The 17336-nt window shown below is 44.4% G+C and overlaps 1 protein-coding gene and 1 long non-coding RNA gene across 2 annotated transcripts in view; one reads left to right on the top strand and one right to left on the bottom strand.

The window, feature by feature from the left end:
* KCNH4 (potassium voltage-gated channel subfamily H member 4) overlaps positions 1-6924 on the top strand; it is a 129806-nt gene extending 122882 nt beyond the window's left edge. The window contains exons 15-16 of the mRNA XM_075845272.1: positions 3038-3114; positions 3644-6924. Coding sequence (XP_075701387.1) covers positions 3038-3114; positions 3644-4231 — 665 coding nt within the window. The 3' untranslated portion in view covers positions 4232-6924. The remainder of the gene's footprint in view (positions 1-3037; positions 3115-3643) is intronic.
* The window catches only part of LOC142665571 (uncharacterized), a 282261-nt gene that overhangs the window by 128771 nt on the left and 136154 nt on the right, over positions 1-17336 (bottom strand). The window lies entirely within an intron of this gene.

The raw sequence follows: 17336 nt of genomic DNA, 5'->3' as shown, positions 1-17336 counted from the left end.
TCTCGGCAGTTCTCATTGGAGGTGGACGCTTCCTCTGTTTGTGCAGGTACACTTCTGTTCCAGAGGAGCTCTTTCTTCTGCAGAGCGCAATAACTCTATTGGGGATCGGGAGCTACTGGCCATCAATTTGGCTCTGGAGGAGTGGAGACATCTTCTAGAGGGCGCAGCTCACCCCATCTTGAGCTACACCGACCACAAGAACCTTACCTATCTTCAGTCCGTTCAACGACTAAATCCCTGTCAAACCAGGTGGTCGCTGTTCTTCAGCCGTTTCCAATTTGTGCTCCACTACCGTCCCGCGGACAAGAATGTGAAGGCAGATGCCCTGTCCAGGTCATTTGAGACGGATGACACGGTGGAGTCCCTTCAAACTATCATAGACCCGTCCTGCATTGTCACTGCTAATCCTTTGCAGGTTAGAGACATCCCTCCGGGGAGGACTTTTGTTCAGTTGGCAGACAGGAGAAGAATTCTCCACTGGGGACACAGTTCTAAACTGGCTGGGCACGCTGGTGTTCGTAAAACCCGAGACCTGGTTGCTTGTCACTTCTGGTGGCCCACGCTACCTAAAGATGTTCTGGACTTTGTCTCTTCTTGCACGGTGTGTGCTTCTAACAAAGTTACTCACTCCAAGCCTGCCGGCCTGCTTCAACCTCTGCCTGTACCCAATGCCCCCTGGCAGCACATTGCGATGGACTTTGTCACAGACCTTCCTCCCTCAGCAGGATGCAACACTGTCTGGGTGAGGGTGGACCGGTCTCGAAGATAGCACATTTTATCCGCTGACCGGCACACTTTCTGCTCCCCGACTGGCGAGTCTCTTCATTCAGCACATCTTTTGCTTGCATGGCTTGCCCCTTCACATTATGTCTGCCCGGGGGGTTCAATTTACCTCAAAGTTCTGGAGAGCCCCCTGTAAAATCCTGGATGTGAGATTGGACTTTTCCTCAGCTTATCACCCCCAGTCCAATGGGCAAGTCGAGAGGATCAACCAGATCATGGAGAATTATCTCCGCCACTTCATCTCTTTACAGCACGATGACTGGGTACAGATTCTTCCATGGGCCGAGTTCTCGTACAACCACACAAGTGAGTCCACCACTTCCACTCCGTTTTACATTGTGTACAGTCAACATCCTAGAGTCCCTCTTCCTGTGTCGCATGAAGCGAAAAGCGGATACAAAGAGAAGAGAGCCGCCTCAGTATCTTCCGGTTACTAAAGTCTGGCTGTCCTCTCGGAACATTCGTTTGAAGGTGCCTTCATACAAGTTTGCTCCCAGGTTCCTTGATCCTTTTGAAATTCTGCAACAGATAAACCCTGTCTCCTATAAGCTGCAGCTGCTTCCTACCCTCAGAATCCCCAACTCCTTTCATGTATCCCTCCTCAAACCTGTGGTCCTGAACCACTACAGCAAGACTTCTAGTTCGACAGTTGCTCCCAGCGGTTCTTCAGATGTGTTCGAAGTGAGGGAGATTCTGGACTGCAAAAGGGTAGGAGGAAGGACTTTCTATTTGGTGGACTGGAGTGGGTTTGGTCCTGAGGAGAGGTCCTGGGAGCCGGAGGAGAACCTCAGTGCTCCTGCTCTCATTAAGAAATTCCTCTCGCTCTGGCCCCAAGAAGAGGGGGCGTAAGAGGGGGGATACTGTAGCGTCCATGGCCGCGGGTCGTCGGGTCCACTCACCTCCCGACGCCCGCAGCCATGGATCTGTGGGCACTGGTCCGCATCTCCTTCCTAGGAGACGCCAGCGTTCACTTCCGCTCCGGTCTGCTGTGTCCCGTAGTGTGCGCACGCACGCTCATGCCCGCTCTTAAAGGGCTAGCGCGTGCATATGAAATCATAATCATCAACCCACATGATTTCCTGGTCTATAAGAAGGCCCCAGCCCTTCTGATCCTTGCCTGAGCATTGTTAACTTTTTTTGTTGCAATAGATATGCTTTAACTATTGTAGAGTTCACAGTTATTTATGCACAGATGATCCTTAACAGTCCATTGCAACTTTTACAGATGTCAAATAATTTTTGGCAGACAAGCAAATACCAAGAACAGTGGCATATGCCCCAAACGTTCTATATTTGAATAGTATGGTGATGATTATTGTTTGTTTGACACTCAAACCCTTAGAGACATCTTGGTCTTTATGCCTTAGTGCCGGTATATTGACATGAATAGTAGCATGGGTACAAGAATAGTGATGAGGCCCAAAGGTCTTGTCTTATCTCAAAACTTATTTAGCAAATTAAGGTTCTGTGAATGCTCGTTTACCCGATGATTTGCCAGTGTAAAGGGGCCCTTACGGTCATATTCTCTGTGAGTCAATGGTTCATGTTAATAATAATCCTGTTTCTCACATTTATCTTTATTCACTGTGAAAAGAGACTATTAGGAATATCCCGTGCCTCAGCTAATTGGTAAAGAAGATGATCTACTGAGGCTTTTGTCAGTAAAACAACTATCTTATTTGCACACGTTATCGGGCCTGTTTACAGAGTGAAATTATATAGGACTCACAGAGGCAGTCAGTGATGTAAACAGGTGACGGCTGCAAACGGGTCTCTTTTTTTATATTTATGGCTGATCCTGCCTGTACTACCCTGATTACATACATACATTTTCAAACAACTGGTCTATTGGGCAGTATATATTTACTACCCATGTAGTAATAATCTCCCTGTGAGGAAGTAGTAATAATTATTATAATTTAAAAAAAACGACCTAAAACTATGGCATAACTGAATGTTCGCAAATAGCCCCAAAATGGAACTGAGGATTTTTGTGTCAGTACAACATTCAACCACTCGGTTTCTATGGTGAAAACTGGATGAAGCAGAAGCAGCAATAATTAATACACGTGTCCAGGCAGTCTTGTTTGTATGGATGCAATTCCGTATGTATTATGGTATATAGTGTTAATGTTATCATCCTCATATATCTTACAAAAAGTCCTTATACCATGTATTGTCAATTTGTACATTTTGAAATTGGCAAACAGTTTTATCAATACGTCACTTTTATTCTCTTGCCCCTCTATCTCAGGAATAAACTTAATTAACCCAATCTTGGCAGCTGAAGCAGAAGAAATTAAGCAGAATATATGCAGATTAAATCAAGAGGTAAGAAAGCAAAAAACATAGAAAAACTTCAATTACCGGCTACTAATCAAGTATGAGTTTTTATTACCCCTATTAGGGATATTCCCATGTCGGATATTTACGGCATATCTATAGGATATGCCATAAATGTCCGATACATGCGGGTCCTGCCTCTGGGACCCACACCTATCTTATGAATGGGGCCCCCTGATCCCTGTCCTACCTTCTGCCGACGGGCTCTAGCCACTGACTGATGAGGTGATCGGGTTTTCCAGAAACAGCTGAACATTTTCTGCTATGCTGTTTCCGAATCTGCCATAGAAGTGAATAGAGGTTATGGAAACAGCGTAGCACAGCGAGCTACAATGTCTCCAGAGCTTGGGAGCAGAAGGTAAGACGGAGGTTTTGTTTGGGTCCTACTTGCCTGTTTCCATCTGCCCTACTTCTCTGTCTTGTTTCGGATTTCATTATGTAACCCAGTGACAAACAATTTTTAGAAATAGGATAGAGTTATATATGTGGATATGTTAATCTCTATAATTTATTTCAGATTAACAATCTCAACCAGGAAGTTTCGCAGCTCAGCAAGGAGTTACAACATATGATGCGCCTATTGCAAGCTCTGTTGGCTGCTCAACAGTACAACCCTCCTTTAGCCTGTCCGTACACAGTACAAGTGGTCTCAACCCCTCCTGCCAGCCACATGAGTTGTAATGAGCAGCAACCTAGGTCGAATTATCCAATACCACACTCCCTGCATATTGTACAAGAATCACCAATGCCCAGGACAATGGGACTTGCATCACTAGCTTCAGATGTTCCTTACAATCAAATGCATTTCACCAAGGTCTCTCCAGATGCATGTCCGAGGCCTGCAGAATCAGAAACTTTCTATCCTGTGAGAGACTGCTGTTATATTCCCTCTAACACTATGTGTTCTCCTGGAACTCCACTCTCACATATAGAAATGGAAAGAGTGAGGTTACTACAACAGACTGAAGAAGCTACTTCAAGCCCCACTTGCTACGGTTCACCAGTCTCTGGACCTCCTATTATGGGCCGAACAGCTCATACTATGACCTCTTTGAGTTCTGTTCAATCTTTTACCACTTGTACTGCCCAGAACAACCCACCTTAGTCAGCTTTCAATAGGGACCATAAAACCCAGACTTGAGTAAAGACAAAAGTAGAACTATTTAGTGGTCTACCTGAATCTAAACATGCTGCTTATTAAGCTTGAACAAAGTTAAAGAACATCTTTTTAAAAATATTTTTAAGTAAGCACAAGAAGCCAAACACTCAACATATATCATTGTATTTAGGTGCATGCCACATTGCTTGCCAGGACTATGTATTTTGCTTAGCGGTTTACATGCACAAGAAACTTTTGAGTAAGCAAAGGGGCCTTTAAGATGTTTATGTGGAAGGTCACTGAGTCAAAATTTTCAATACAGACATTCAACACCCTTCATGTCTTGATATATGATCATCAGAAACCCTACTCTAGACATTCCTTATGAATGTTCTCCATGTTTTTTCAGTTTATGACATAGTTAAAGTTTCCGGAACATATTATTGTTATGAAGCAAAATAAGAACCAACAAACACTATATCTATGTTTAACCACCATGATTGTTTCAAGATGTCTGACCATCTATGGCCAACGCAGTCTAGGATTGTATAAGAAACATTATTCACTGTTAGGATAACAGGATTCGCAAGTGGATTTTGACTAACCAGGTTTAGCTATGCTTTTGGGCTTCATCTAAGTGTATCCCTCTTTGACTATAGTCAAATAGATTACAAGGACTGATCCTCTAACCCATTCTTGTATTTGTGCCAAGAATAGCCTGGCCTATTACAGTATGTCCAATCGTAGATTACTGGAATGAAGAACAGACCTAAGTTCATGACCTTAGTTCATGGAGCGGTCAATAAATTTAATTTTCCATTCATTCACCTTCAAAGGTATTAGAGATAAACTACTTCTGTTAGTTTTTCCAGGTCAGGGGAGAATTTAACATGGTTATCGGACAATAATTTTGTTCATACCAAGTGTGCATTTATACACTTCAACTCCCTCACTAATATATTTTTGGATGTTGAATTTTCACACTTAAAGAGGAGCCCAAAAAGAATTGTTAATCCAAAAACATTTTTGGTTGTCAGTCCTTGCTTAGTTATAAACACCAAATCCGAATGTCTTTTAAGAAGAGTCTAAAGTGCTAACCATATCTAATGAGCTTGGTATCTCGCATGTTTTACTTTAGAACAAAACTGATATGTCCACTTAATGAATTGCATGAGCTAAAAAGTGTAACTTTTATCTCTCGGCACATCCTGGGTTTCCAAGTATCTCCCCATAAGAGAATGTCTTTTATACCAAAAATTTCATGAGTCAGAGACTCATGTTCCTACCACAAGATTTCTGGAAATATCTCTTGGCATCTATGGGAGCCCATCATGAAACGGTCTTTCTACTAATTTATACATCTACGATAGCTTTACTATAAACGGTATGTTTTATATATTGGAATTTGACCATTCAAGAATCTAATTTGAAATTCATATTTAAAAGTGATACTTTTACTATATGTTTTCCACCATAGTTATCCTTGTCATCACTTCACAAACCCTGCTCTGTAAAAAGCATCCAGGAGAGAGGAACTTCTACCTAGCAGATTGTGCCCTCCTGTATAACTTTTGCCTACATGTAAGACACCTTTTATAAAGGGGTTATCTGGGAAGTGAACATTTTTCCTTAGTGGCTGCAAATGAAATTAATTTAAGCAATACTTAACTATCCTTGCCCCGGCGATCCAGCGTGATGCTCCGGCGGCACTCCCGATGGTTGTTTACATGCACGTAGCATGTGACCACTGCAGCCAATCAGAGGGATCAGCGGCTATATGTTGAATTCCTGACATTATGGCAGAAATATGATTCATCACCAGAGAGCCCCTATTAAATAGGGTCAGGCGGCTACAGATGATTGCTACCATTGCACAAAGGTAATACTCATAGTAGTGCATTGAGTTAACCAATTTGTGTAATTTAATGCAACAGTCACACCAGTTCACTCTAGTGCAACTAGGAATAGTTAGACTCCAATATAAGTAAATGGGGACCAAGGACTGTTGCATGATTTGGTTCCAGGGGTTGTCTCATCAAAGACAGTGGTGGCAAATCCCTAGGATTTGCCACTACTGTCTGTTCGGTGGGGTTCCAACTAATGTGACCATGCCGATCACTAGAACAAAGTGGCAGCAGTACTAGGGAAGCAACACGCTACTTCTACTTGGATTTCTCAGGGCAGCTCTTTATTATCAATGGCCAGGCATGTGGCCACCTCGAGACAGCCAAACTGTCAGGAGACGAAGTGGCTCTGAACTTTCCTAGCGCTGCTGCCACTCCATTCTAGTGATCAGTGGGGGCCACAGAAGTCAGATCATATGCCACTGATGTCTTTGATGTGATAACCCGTTCAGTCCTATTGAACTATAATGTCTAGATCTTAATAAAACTTTTATCATTTCCCTTTATAAACAGTGCAAGGATGGCAGACTATAATTAGGGAAATACTCTGACAATAAAAACATATATGGCTATGTAAAGTATTCCTGTACACAGAACTGGGCAATTTTCCTACAGTTAAAATGATGTTAATCCCATTTACTGCATAAACCAGATTGGGGCAGAGAAAGCATTATTCTGCCTTAGTTTTGGCAGAGAGAGCAGCCTCTGAGAATGTAACATTAATGATGTGCCTCTTATTCATCCGCATGTGCTTTTATATAAACAGCCTGACGCTGTGTATCTCAAGTGAAATAAAAAGTCTATTTTTACACTAAAAAAAGATGTGGAGTGACATTAATGGATGACGCAAAACCGAATTGAGTCAGAGGGAGGTGAATGCATATAACACAATGGAGATCTTGGAAGGTGTTGATTCTCATTGTGGAGATCCAGCTGGTAGTAAGTCTAAACGGCAATGCTTCATGGGAAAAAAGTATGCAAAATAGCTCTCCTCCGGAAGGAAGAAAACTCTCTGCAGTACCACCTGTAGGTGACTACCCTGTAAGTCAATGTCTAAAACACAACTCGAAGACTTGAAATATGCCTTTATTAGGATTACGTTTTGTCTCATTGATTTATTAGCTTGAAAAAGTTGCAAAACCATGGGCTTATTCTTATGTGGGTCATACCTCTAAGTTATAATACCAATTAATGTCCAAATGCTCATTCCATTACCAGAAGGCATGTATCCCTAAGTATACCAGTGTAACAGGCAACCTGGTACAGTCCAGTCATTGGTGGTCCACATAAGCATAGCATCATTGACCCATTTCATATCAGAATCATGCAGACCGGATTCCTAGTGAGATCCATCAAAAGGCTGACAAACATATAGGCTAATACTATTATGTAGGTAAAGCTATTTGTAAAAAACAGTTTAATGGTTATATGGACATGACAAGAATGGAGCTTGGTTATGTGTTCCAGGTGTTGCATATTGGCTATAGTACGCATGCCACTAGGTATTGATTTGTGATAGGCTATTTGCTGCAGTGAATCCCCATTGTCCCTATATAGTGCTATACTGCAGAGTCTATTGCCTGCGGATGAGGTTTCAACAAGTAAATGAAATTCCATAATAGTAATTAATCATTCTTATGTATATTAAGTATAACCCTATAATCTCTTCTTCTTCGTCTATGCCACAATTCAGTATATAGGACACCTTCTTTAATGCCTTCCACAATTATATGTATATGAACTCTGGTATAAACCAAATGATTTTGTCCACTACTGAATCATTATGACTGAGACACTTGAATTATAGAAAATTACAGTCATATTATCATGTCGACTCTGATACAATGATATCCATCATCTCCCTAACAACAGTTTCTAACATGAGAGGTGAATAAATGTGCAGCAAATAGTTTTGTTAATTGCTAAGAGATTTTTCTAAAAGTTACAGGCTCTTCATCTGTGATAAATGGTTTCTATCTCTCCTACCCTGATTTTTTCCCATTCATCAGAATGAGCTCTTCAATGATGACGGCCTATGTATCCGTTATATCAGATCAAGTATCTTCATTTCTATGGCCAGTTTGAGATCACAACTCTCTCCGCAGCCACAAACCATGACGGCTAAACTGTTTCATGATATCACTATGTGTAGGACTATAACACACTACTTGCAGATGATGCCACACACACCCTTGTAGATGTGCCACAAAGCCCCCCTTGTAGATAGTGCCACACAGCACCCCTCGGGATGCCACACAACCCTTGTAGATAGTGCCACACAGCCCCCTTTGTGGATAGTGCCGCACAATCCCCTTGTCAATAGTGTCACCCAGCCCCCCTTGTAAATAGTGCCACACAGCCCCCTTGTAAATAGTGCCATACAGCCCCAATTCTAAATAGTGCCACACAGCCCCCCTTGTATAAAGTGCCACACAGCCCACTTGTAGATAGTGCCACACAGCCCCCTTTGTAGATAGTGCCGCACACAGCCCCTTGTAGATAGTGACATACAGCCCCCCTTTAAATAGTGCCACATAGCCCACTTATAGATAGTGCCACAAACCCCTCTAGATACTGCCACACAGTGCCCTTTCACTGCCCATCAGTCCTCCTGTCTGTTCCGGATCCACAGTTTCAATGCATCTTCCTCCCCAGTATGAGGGTGACCCTAGGGCCTGCAGAGGTTTTCTCAACCAGTGTATCATTCATTTTAGGCTACAAGCTCATCTCTTCCCTTCTGACGAGGCCGAGGTAGCGTTCATCATTTCCCTTCTTGCAGGCAAGGCCCTAACATGGGCGAATCCTATCTTGGAACGACAGGGACCTGAATTCTGAATATAGCTTTATTTCTACAGACTTTTCGTACGGTGTTTGAGGAGCCGGGTCGAACATCCTTTGCAGCGGCCACTCTGCTAACCCTCAAGCAAGGAGGGTCCACAGTAGGAGAGCATGCTATCCCCTTCCATACCCTTGCAGTAGAGTTGGCATGGAACAATGAGGCATTGGTGGCGACCTTTTGGCAGGGACTGTCCTCGCACATCAAGGACGAGCTAGCAGCCCGCGATCTTCCTTCTACCCTGAATGCTCTCATCCTGTTGGCTACCCGGGTCCACATGAGAATCACGGAACGTGCTGAGGAGGTCCAGCGGGAGAGATATTTCCACAGACTGGCACCCTCATTACAGAGACCAATATTGGCTCCTACTGTGGTCCTACCTGAGAAACCTATGCAGGTAGACAAAGTCAAATTGTCTGAGAAGGAAAAACAGCGCAGATGCTCTTCAGGTGTGTGTCTGTATTGCGGCCCACAAAAACCGAGAAACTCCTAGATAGGACTACGTCAAGCGTCAAAGTCTCTCCCAAATTATCCATTCCTATGACCATCACCTCTGGTGAGACATCACACTCCTCCTCAGCTTATCTGTACTCTGTAGAAGCTGCAAATTGTATTCAGCAGGATCTAGTGGATCGCCTACATCTACACACAGTTCTTCTGGAGAGACCTCTGGCTATTGCCTCTGTGAATGGTCTACCATTTCCCAATCCAATTGTGTCCATCACTGAACTACTGACACTACAAGTCAGAGTTCTTCACTCAGAACAGATCGCCTTCCTTGTATTGCCTAAAGCTATCAACCCTATTCTGCTGGGCCTGCCATGGCTTCGTCTACATGATCCGGTTCTCGACTGGAGTTCCGGAGAAGTCCTCCTATGGGGGTCCAAATGCCCTAACCGCTGCCGGCCACAGGTTCGTCCGGTATTGCCTCCACTGCCTCAGTCACTCTCCGATCTACCCTCACATTGTGGCAGTTTTGTGGACGTCTTCAGCAAAAAGTAGGCAGAGACTCTTCCCCCTCATTGCAGCATCAATTGCCCTGTTGAGTTACTTCCTGATGCCTCACCACCCCGTGGGCGAGTCTATCCCCTCTCCCTGCCGGAGACCCTATCCTTGTGCTACAAACTCTTTTTATAGACATTGATTGTTACTTGGCCAGCTGCCTCTCCCCTATGGCGGAGCGGCCTAGTGGGTCCACATACCCCTAGATTGTGACAGATAGAAGTGAATTCTATGGTGGAGCAGGGAGCTATCAGTTGAGCTCCCTACTGTTCACTAGGCTACAGGCCACGTTAGGCCTTTAGCCTACAAGAGACTGGGACAGGATCCCTGCGAAGTTCGGCACAATGACGTCACTGGATCACGCCGGCCTATGCAAGGGTCCCATCTTGGCGTCTCACGGGCTTCAGGATGGGGACACTGAGACTCTGCAGTTCCATTCATCGTGGGAACGGGGCTAGGTGAGTATAAGGTTGTTTTTTTTTAATTTGTCTACCGGGGCACTGTCTACAAGGGGGCTGTGTGGCAGTATCTTCAAGGGGGGCTGTGTGGCACTATCAGGGGGGCTGTGTGTGCTCTTTCCCTCACTGGCACGAATATATACACACAGCAGAGTTCTGAAGCAGATATGTCCCATTCTAGCCTGATTATGTCTCCCATTCTGATGCAAATTCAAGAATCTATCTCATTTTTCATAATAGGAGAGTAGTGGGCTGGAATAGAGGAATCCCTTTGTTCCCAGCTTTCATCCCTCTCTTCCAGCACAGGAAGGAGGACATTAACCATTTCCAGACTGGACTTTCATATACAAGCTAACCATCTGGTTATACAGTCTCTAATGATACAGATGGTATATAATGTACAGTAGAAAACAATACATAAATATGATGGTATATATACATGCATATACTCCTGCGCCTAGTTTCCCTAGAATTCACTATGAGTTTATCTACATAATTATTGAGGTGTTGTTTTCTATTCCGGATTATGTGACTGAACATGTCATAGAATAACTTCTGTTTATCAGTGCAAATTATAAGGACACTGCAAGTCACCTTTTTGATCCATGACCTTGGAATACTTACCAGTTAGATGGCCGAGATGAATCTAGTTCAAAGAAGACATACAATAGAGAACACTGTGGGGTCCAATGTTCATTTCTAGTACAATAACATATAGCTGTGGCCAGGGCTGGCTCCAGGTTTATGTGGGCACTTGGGCAACACAGACTTAGTAGGCCCCTTTGCGGGGGAACTCACAGCGGCAGTAAAATGGCAGAAAACATCACTTTGTGACCCATATAGACGTTAGGCCCTGTTTATGCCCCCATATAGAAGTTCAGCCCCAAATTTGTACCCCCATATATTTATTGGCCTCTGTAGATAGTGCCACACAGCCCCCCTCCCAGGTAGTTCCACACATCTCCCCTCCCAGGTAGTGCCACACAGCCCCCTCTCAGCTAGTGCCACATAGCCCCCCTCCCCAGTAGTGCCACATAGCCATCCTCCCTTGTAGTGCCACACAGAAACCCTCTGTTAAGGATCTGCCAGGCACAGCTTCTGTATCCACGCCCATAGGTAATCAGTCTGCACCTGCTTCTATGTCTGTGAGACTGACTCCATCTTCCACCACTCAGGATGGCAGGCTTAGGAGTGGGAGAGCCTATCACAGCCTGGCCAGACGGAGCTAGCTCCCGCCCTCTGTCTATTTATACCTGCCTTTCCTGTTCCTCCTTGCTTGTGATTTCTTCTCTGTTGGTTTCCTGGCCCTGCTGCAGCTTCTTGATCTACTTGTCCCTGCTTCGTATTGACCCTGGCTTACTGACTACTCTTCTGCTCTGCGTTTGGTACCTCGTACACTCCTGGTTTGACTCGGCTCGTTTACTACTCTTGTTGCTCACGGTGTTGCCATGGGAAACTGCCCCGTTTCCCTTTGTTCTGTGTTTCCTTGTCTGTTGTCTATCGTGCACTTATTGAGTGTAGGGACCGTCGCCCAGTTGTACCCCGTCGCTTAGGGCGGGCCGTTGCAAGTTGGCACGGACTGAGTGGCGGGTAGATTAGGGCTCACTTGTCTGTTTCCCTATCCCTGTCATTACACCCTCCCTGTAGGTAGCACCTTTGAGGTTCCCTCTAAGAGTGGAATCCCCAGGCAGAGCATTGCCGATGCTCTGGCTGGGGATTCAGCTTCAGGAGAAGCCCCTGATGTAATTGTCCATATATATGGACAGTGTTGTCAGGGGCAACCCCAGTGCCATAGTCCCAGGCAGAGCACTACTAGTACTGTTCCTGGGACTCCTGCTCTGCTCCTGACATCACTGTCCATATATGGATAGTGATGTCCAGGGCAGAGCGCTAGTAAAGGCTCTGCTCTGATACTCTGGCTATGGGAAAGCCCCTGACATCACTGTCCATATACGGATAGTGATGTCAGGGGCAACCCCAGAGCCAAAGTCCCGGGCACAGCGCTACTAGAACTCTGCCTGGGACACTGCCCTGCTCCTGACAACACTGTCCATATATGGATTGTGATGTCAGGGGCTTCCCCAGAGCTCTGCCTGGGACTCCTTCTCTCCTCCTTACATCACTGTCCATATATGGACAGTGATGCCGTGACAACGGCGGCGTCAGCACTCGGCAGCCAAGTGGGTGCCCCCCAAGGGTAATGGGCCAAGGCACTTGCCCGGTTCGCCGGGCCCTGACGCTGGCCCTGGCAGTGGCAAATTCTGGGTCCTAAAAAGTAAAGCAATGATAATAGGGTTATTTACTAAAAAAGCTAGAATGTGCAGTATGTAATAAGCTGATCAAAAATAAACGCTGGTTAGTAGGTATCAATTGATGCCTGTTACATTGGCCATAGATATGCCAGTAGTTCTCTGGATCTTACCAATACCGTATGATTAGAAAAATTATTTGTGCATCTATGATGACAAAATGAGCAATTCCAACTAATCAATGTGAATGTAACATTACGATAGCATGGTCAAGTCGAATGGCTAGGACCACTTCTAGTGACGCTAGGCATACATGAAGCATTTTGACCATTACAACAACAATTTGAGCGTCCTTTTCCATGTAATAAACTATAAGTGTCTCTGAATAAAAAAATCTGTAGGATCAGTCAGCATGTGCATTGTTTGAGACCCTGAGGACATCATTATTGTGCATGCAAATTGCAATTGGTTACGTTTCTGAAATTATCATTTCAGGGCACAGGTGCAATAATTGTTACAATATGGAGGAAATATAGCTCTTCTGTGTGTAAAGACCGATGTGATAAATAATCTGCTGAGTTGGAAGGAAATCATCATTGCATCTTCAATCAGTGAGGTATGAAACACAAAGTCTCAGGTGTCTCTCATCCATAAAAAATAAATATTAATTTAATTATTTTAAACATTGCTTGCTTCTTTTTTTGCAGTTAAGGCAACCCAAGTTCCATTAGAGAATGCCTTCAGGGCAATTACCACCAGACAGACTCTCTTTAACATCTGAAAGATGCCCTTACAGGAAAAAAATTAGAGGGTGCATCTACACCACCAAACAAATTACAATTGCCGAACAGTGGTTAAAGGACATTATGTACTGTGAGGAGATCGTATGTGCTACGTCACACTGATCAGCCAAATGCACCTTGAGAATTCTCATGTGGAGGCGTTTCACCGCCCCATAGACTTGTTTAAAGCATGAAGTGTGGCAGTAAGTGTTATGGCTGCGGTCATAGAACGCAACCTCCTCTTCCTGCTAACGTCTCCCTCCACGGAGACGCCGGGACACGCATCCGCTCTGTCCCGCAGCGGTCACTAGAGGGTGCGCTGGTTCCCGGTCTTAAAGGGCTAGTGCGCGCATATGTAATTAATTAATTATGCTCTGATCACCTTGAACTATAAAAAGGGCCCTGCCCTTTCGAGCGTTGTTCGTAATTCCCATGTTAGTCTTTCAAATGGTCCCTTAGTGTTACCCTGCTCCCAGTGTTCCCGTGTCCTGCTACCTGTATCCTGTATCCCATGCTGTGTTATTGAGTCTGTTTAGTGATTGGAGTTGTGCCCTGCTGCTCCTGCTGTCATTCGCCACGTCTGGTGCAACCTGCTGCACCTGCTGTCATCCGCCTTGTCTGTTGCAACCTGCTGCACCTGCTGTCATCCGCCACGACTGGCGCATCCTGCTGCACCTGCTGTCATTCGCCACGTCTGGTGCAGCCTGCTGCACCTGATGTCATCTGCCACGTCTGGCGCAACCTGCTGCACCTGCTGCCATCCACCACGTCTGGCGCAATCTGGGGCACCTGCTGTCATCCGCCACGTCTGGCGCAACCTGCTGCACCTGCTGTCATCCGCCACATCTGGAACAACCTGCCACATCCTAGTGGGTCCACATACCCCTAGATCGTGACAGTAAGTGACTCCAAAAGGAGAGTAAGAGGTAAAAACTGTTCTAATTTCAAACAGCACATTATTAAAGAGGTTGTCCAGAATAGAAAACCCATTTTCATATGCCCTATTAGGGAATTCTGAGTTATTATTGGGGTTCCTCTGTTTACTATCCTCATCTCTTGGCCTAATTGGAAAGCAGTTACAAAGAGCGTCTCTCAATGTGGAAGACCTGTCCTGTTAAATAGACAACCCATTGATATGAATAGACACAGAGTAATGCTTAATTTGCCCTCTGGAGGAGTTGCAGAGAAATGTAACATTTACTGCCAGTTTCCCCACAGATTACAGCTGATCGCTGGTGGTCACAGCAGAGGAACATTGGGATCTGCTTATTGTTAAGGGATTTTCTAAAGCGGACAACCACTTTGATATCTTTTGGCCCCCTAATTGGCACCTTCACGGGGGTGTTTAGTGGGTATCTTAAACATACCTTAAATTTCAGAGTTCTGTCTTAGTGAAGGTAATTTTTGGGACTTCACAATACAGATTACAAATTGTGAGAATTGGACTCACATCAATAATGTCATCTGTAACAATTTAGTCTTCAAAAGCAGATTCCAAGTACTGTGGGTACAGGCACCACTTTTCAATTTTTAAGGATTATATCCACAGTTGAAGAATACGTAAATTGTTTCAGTAGAGTGCATGATCTGATCTCAGGCACTGAACTATTACATCGAACAGTGTGTGCATTCACAGTGCTCACGTCAATAAATGTCCTCTGGTGGAGACCTTGAATATAACCTAAATGTAATCTTCTGAATTATTCTGTGCTCCAATATTCTATCAAACCTCTATTAATACATAAGAGTTATGAGGCTCTGTCACCAGATTTTGCAACCCCTATCTGCTATTGCAGCAGATAGGCGCTGCAATGTAGATTACAGTAACGTTTTTATTTTTAAAAAACGAGCATTTTTGGCCAAGTTATGACCATTTTTGTAGTTATGCAAATGAGGCTTGCACAAGTCCAAGTGGGTGTGTTTAAAAGTAAAAGTCCAAGTGGGTGTGTTTAAAAGTAAAAGTCCAAGTGGGCGTGTATTATGTGCGTACATCGGGGCGTTTTTAATACTTTTACTAGCTGGGCGCTCTGATGAGAAGTAACATCCTCTTCTCTTCAGAACGCCCAGCTTGTGACAGTGCAGATCTGTGACGTCACTCACAGGTCCTGCATCGTGACGGCCACATCGGCAGCAGAGGCTACAGTTGATTCTGCAGCAGCATCAGCGTTTGCAGGTAAGTCGATCTTACCTGCAAACGCTGATGCTGCTGCAGAATCAACTGTAGCCTCTGGTGCCGATGTGGCCGTCACGATGCAGGACCTGTGAGTGACGTCACAGATCTGCACTGTCAGAAGCTGGGCGTTCTGAAGAGAAGAGGATGTTACTTCTCTTCAAAGCGCCCAGCTAGTAAAAGTATTAAAAACGCCCCGATGTACGCACCTAATACACGCCCACTTGGACTTTTACTTTTAAACACACCCACTTGGACTTTTGCAAGCCTCATTTGCATAACTACAAAAATGGTCATAACTTGGCCAAAAATGCTCGTTTTTTTAAAATAAAAACGTTACTGTAATCTACATTGCAGCGCCTATCTGCTGCAATAGCAGATAGGGGTTGCAAAATCTGGTGACAGAGCCTCTCATGAAAGAAAGCAATTAACATGCAGATCCTTTACTATAGAGCTTGATGCTTGGGGCCTGTTCCTTCTCTTATATCATTTTACACAGCAGTACAATATGTAATAATGACTGTCCACATCATAGATCCATCCGCTCATCGTCTAATTCACTCAGTCAAAAATAATATTTTTCTATAAGAGAACAGCAGCACTGTGTTGATGGATACTGTCACTGATCTACTTTCCACTTCTGATGATTTGCAAATTAGGGTGAACAGTCAAGCAATTAGGAGTTATTTTTTCCACTCAATGTTTGTCACTGAAGCAGTAGAGACATGAACAAAGTACCTCAGACAACCATTTGTCTGCACCTATTTAATTTACCAGTGCTAAAATTTAACCCTGAGAGGCCCATTTATTGCTCATTGCCCATACAACTCCACATCGCTTTACAGAACCTTAGAATCAGTCCCTGTCCCTAGTGGGTCTCACAATCTAATTTCCCTCTACCAGGCGCACACACTAGGGCTATCTGCAAGGGCATTGCTAGGACATCAGGGGCATGAGCCCAAAAACATATGTTTTGCCCCCCTCCAAAAAAATATATAGACAACACCAAAGCTATAATGCAACTTTTAGAACATGATAGGCTTAGATACACCAACTCATCAGTACATTGTCCCTAGTAATTACTAGGAAACCTGTACATATCAATACATCAGCCCGGCCCCAAATTAATGTTCCCCATCATAAACACTACTGTATATATAATAGCATATCTCTGAATAATATAGTAATGTGCTTGCCAAATAATACTAGTATACAAGGACCAAATACTACATTCACATCATTATCACAAAGACCAAACAACCTATAGTGGTCACGTACCAGTTATACACTGGCTGTAGACCTTATATAAGTGAACAGTACAGTTGTATCCAATATCTCACAGGTAACGTCTTCTCTGATTGGAGACAACCCAGACCTCGATAAAGATTTCTCCCTGTCACCACTTGTTTCTGTAGACTTTGCTGCCCCCTTTAGTGCACCACACGGTAATAGTGTCCCCCTTAGTGCCCTACACAAAAATAGTAACATCATAGTGCCCCTCATAGTAGCTGTGTGTCATGCCCATGGCCGCAGGCCATCAGGTTCACTCACCTCCTGACGCCCGCAGCCATGGAACTGTGAGCGCTGGTGCCCATCTCCTCCTCAGGAGACGCCAGAACTCACTTCCACTTCTCCCGGCCGGGTCCCATAGGAGTTAATACTATATTAGCCCATGAGCACCCTGTACTATAAGAAGGGCCCAGCCCCTTC

Source organism: Rhinoderma darwinii, chromosome 13, assembly GCF_050947455.1.
Source record: "Rhinoderma darwinii isolate aRhiDar2 chromosome 13, aRhiDar2.hap1, whole genome shotgun sequence".
Lineage (NCBI taxonomy): Eukaryota > Metazoa > Chordata > Amphibia > Anura > Rhinodermatidae > Rhinoderma > Rhinoderma darwinii.
This window is presented reverse-complemented; position numbering and strand designations above follow the sequence as displayed.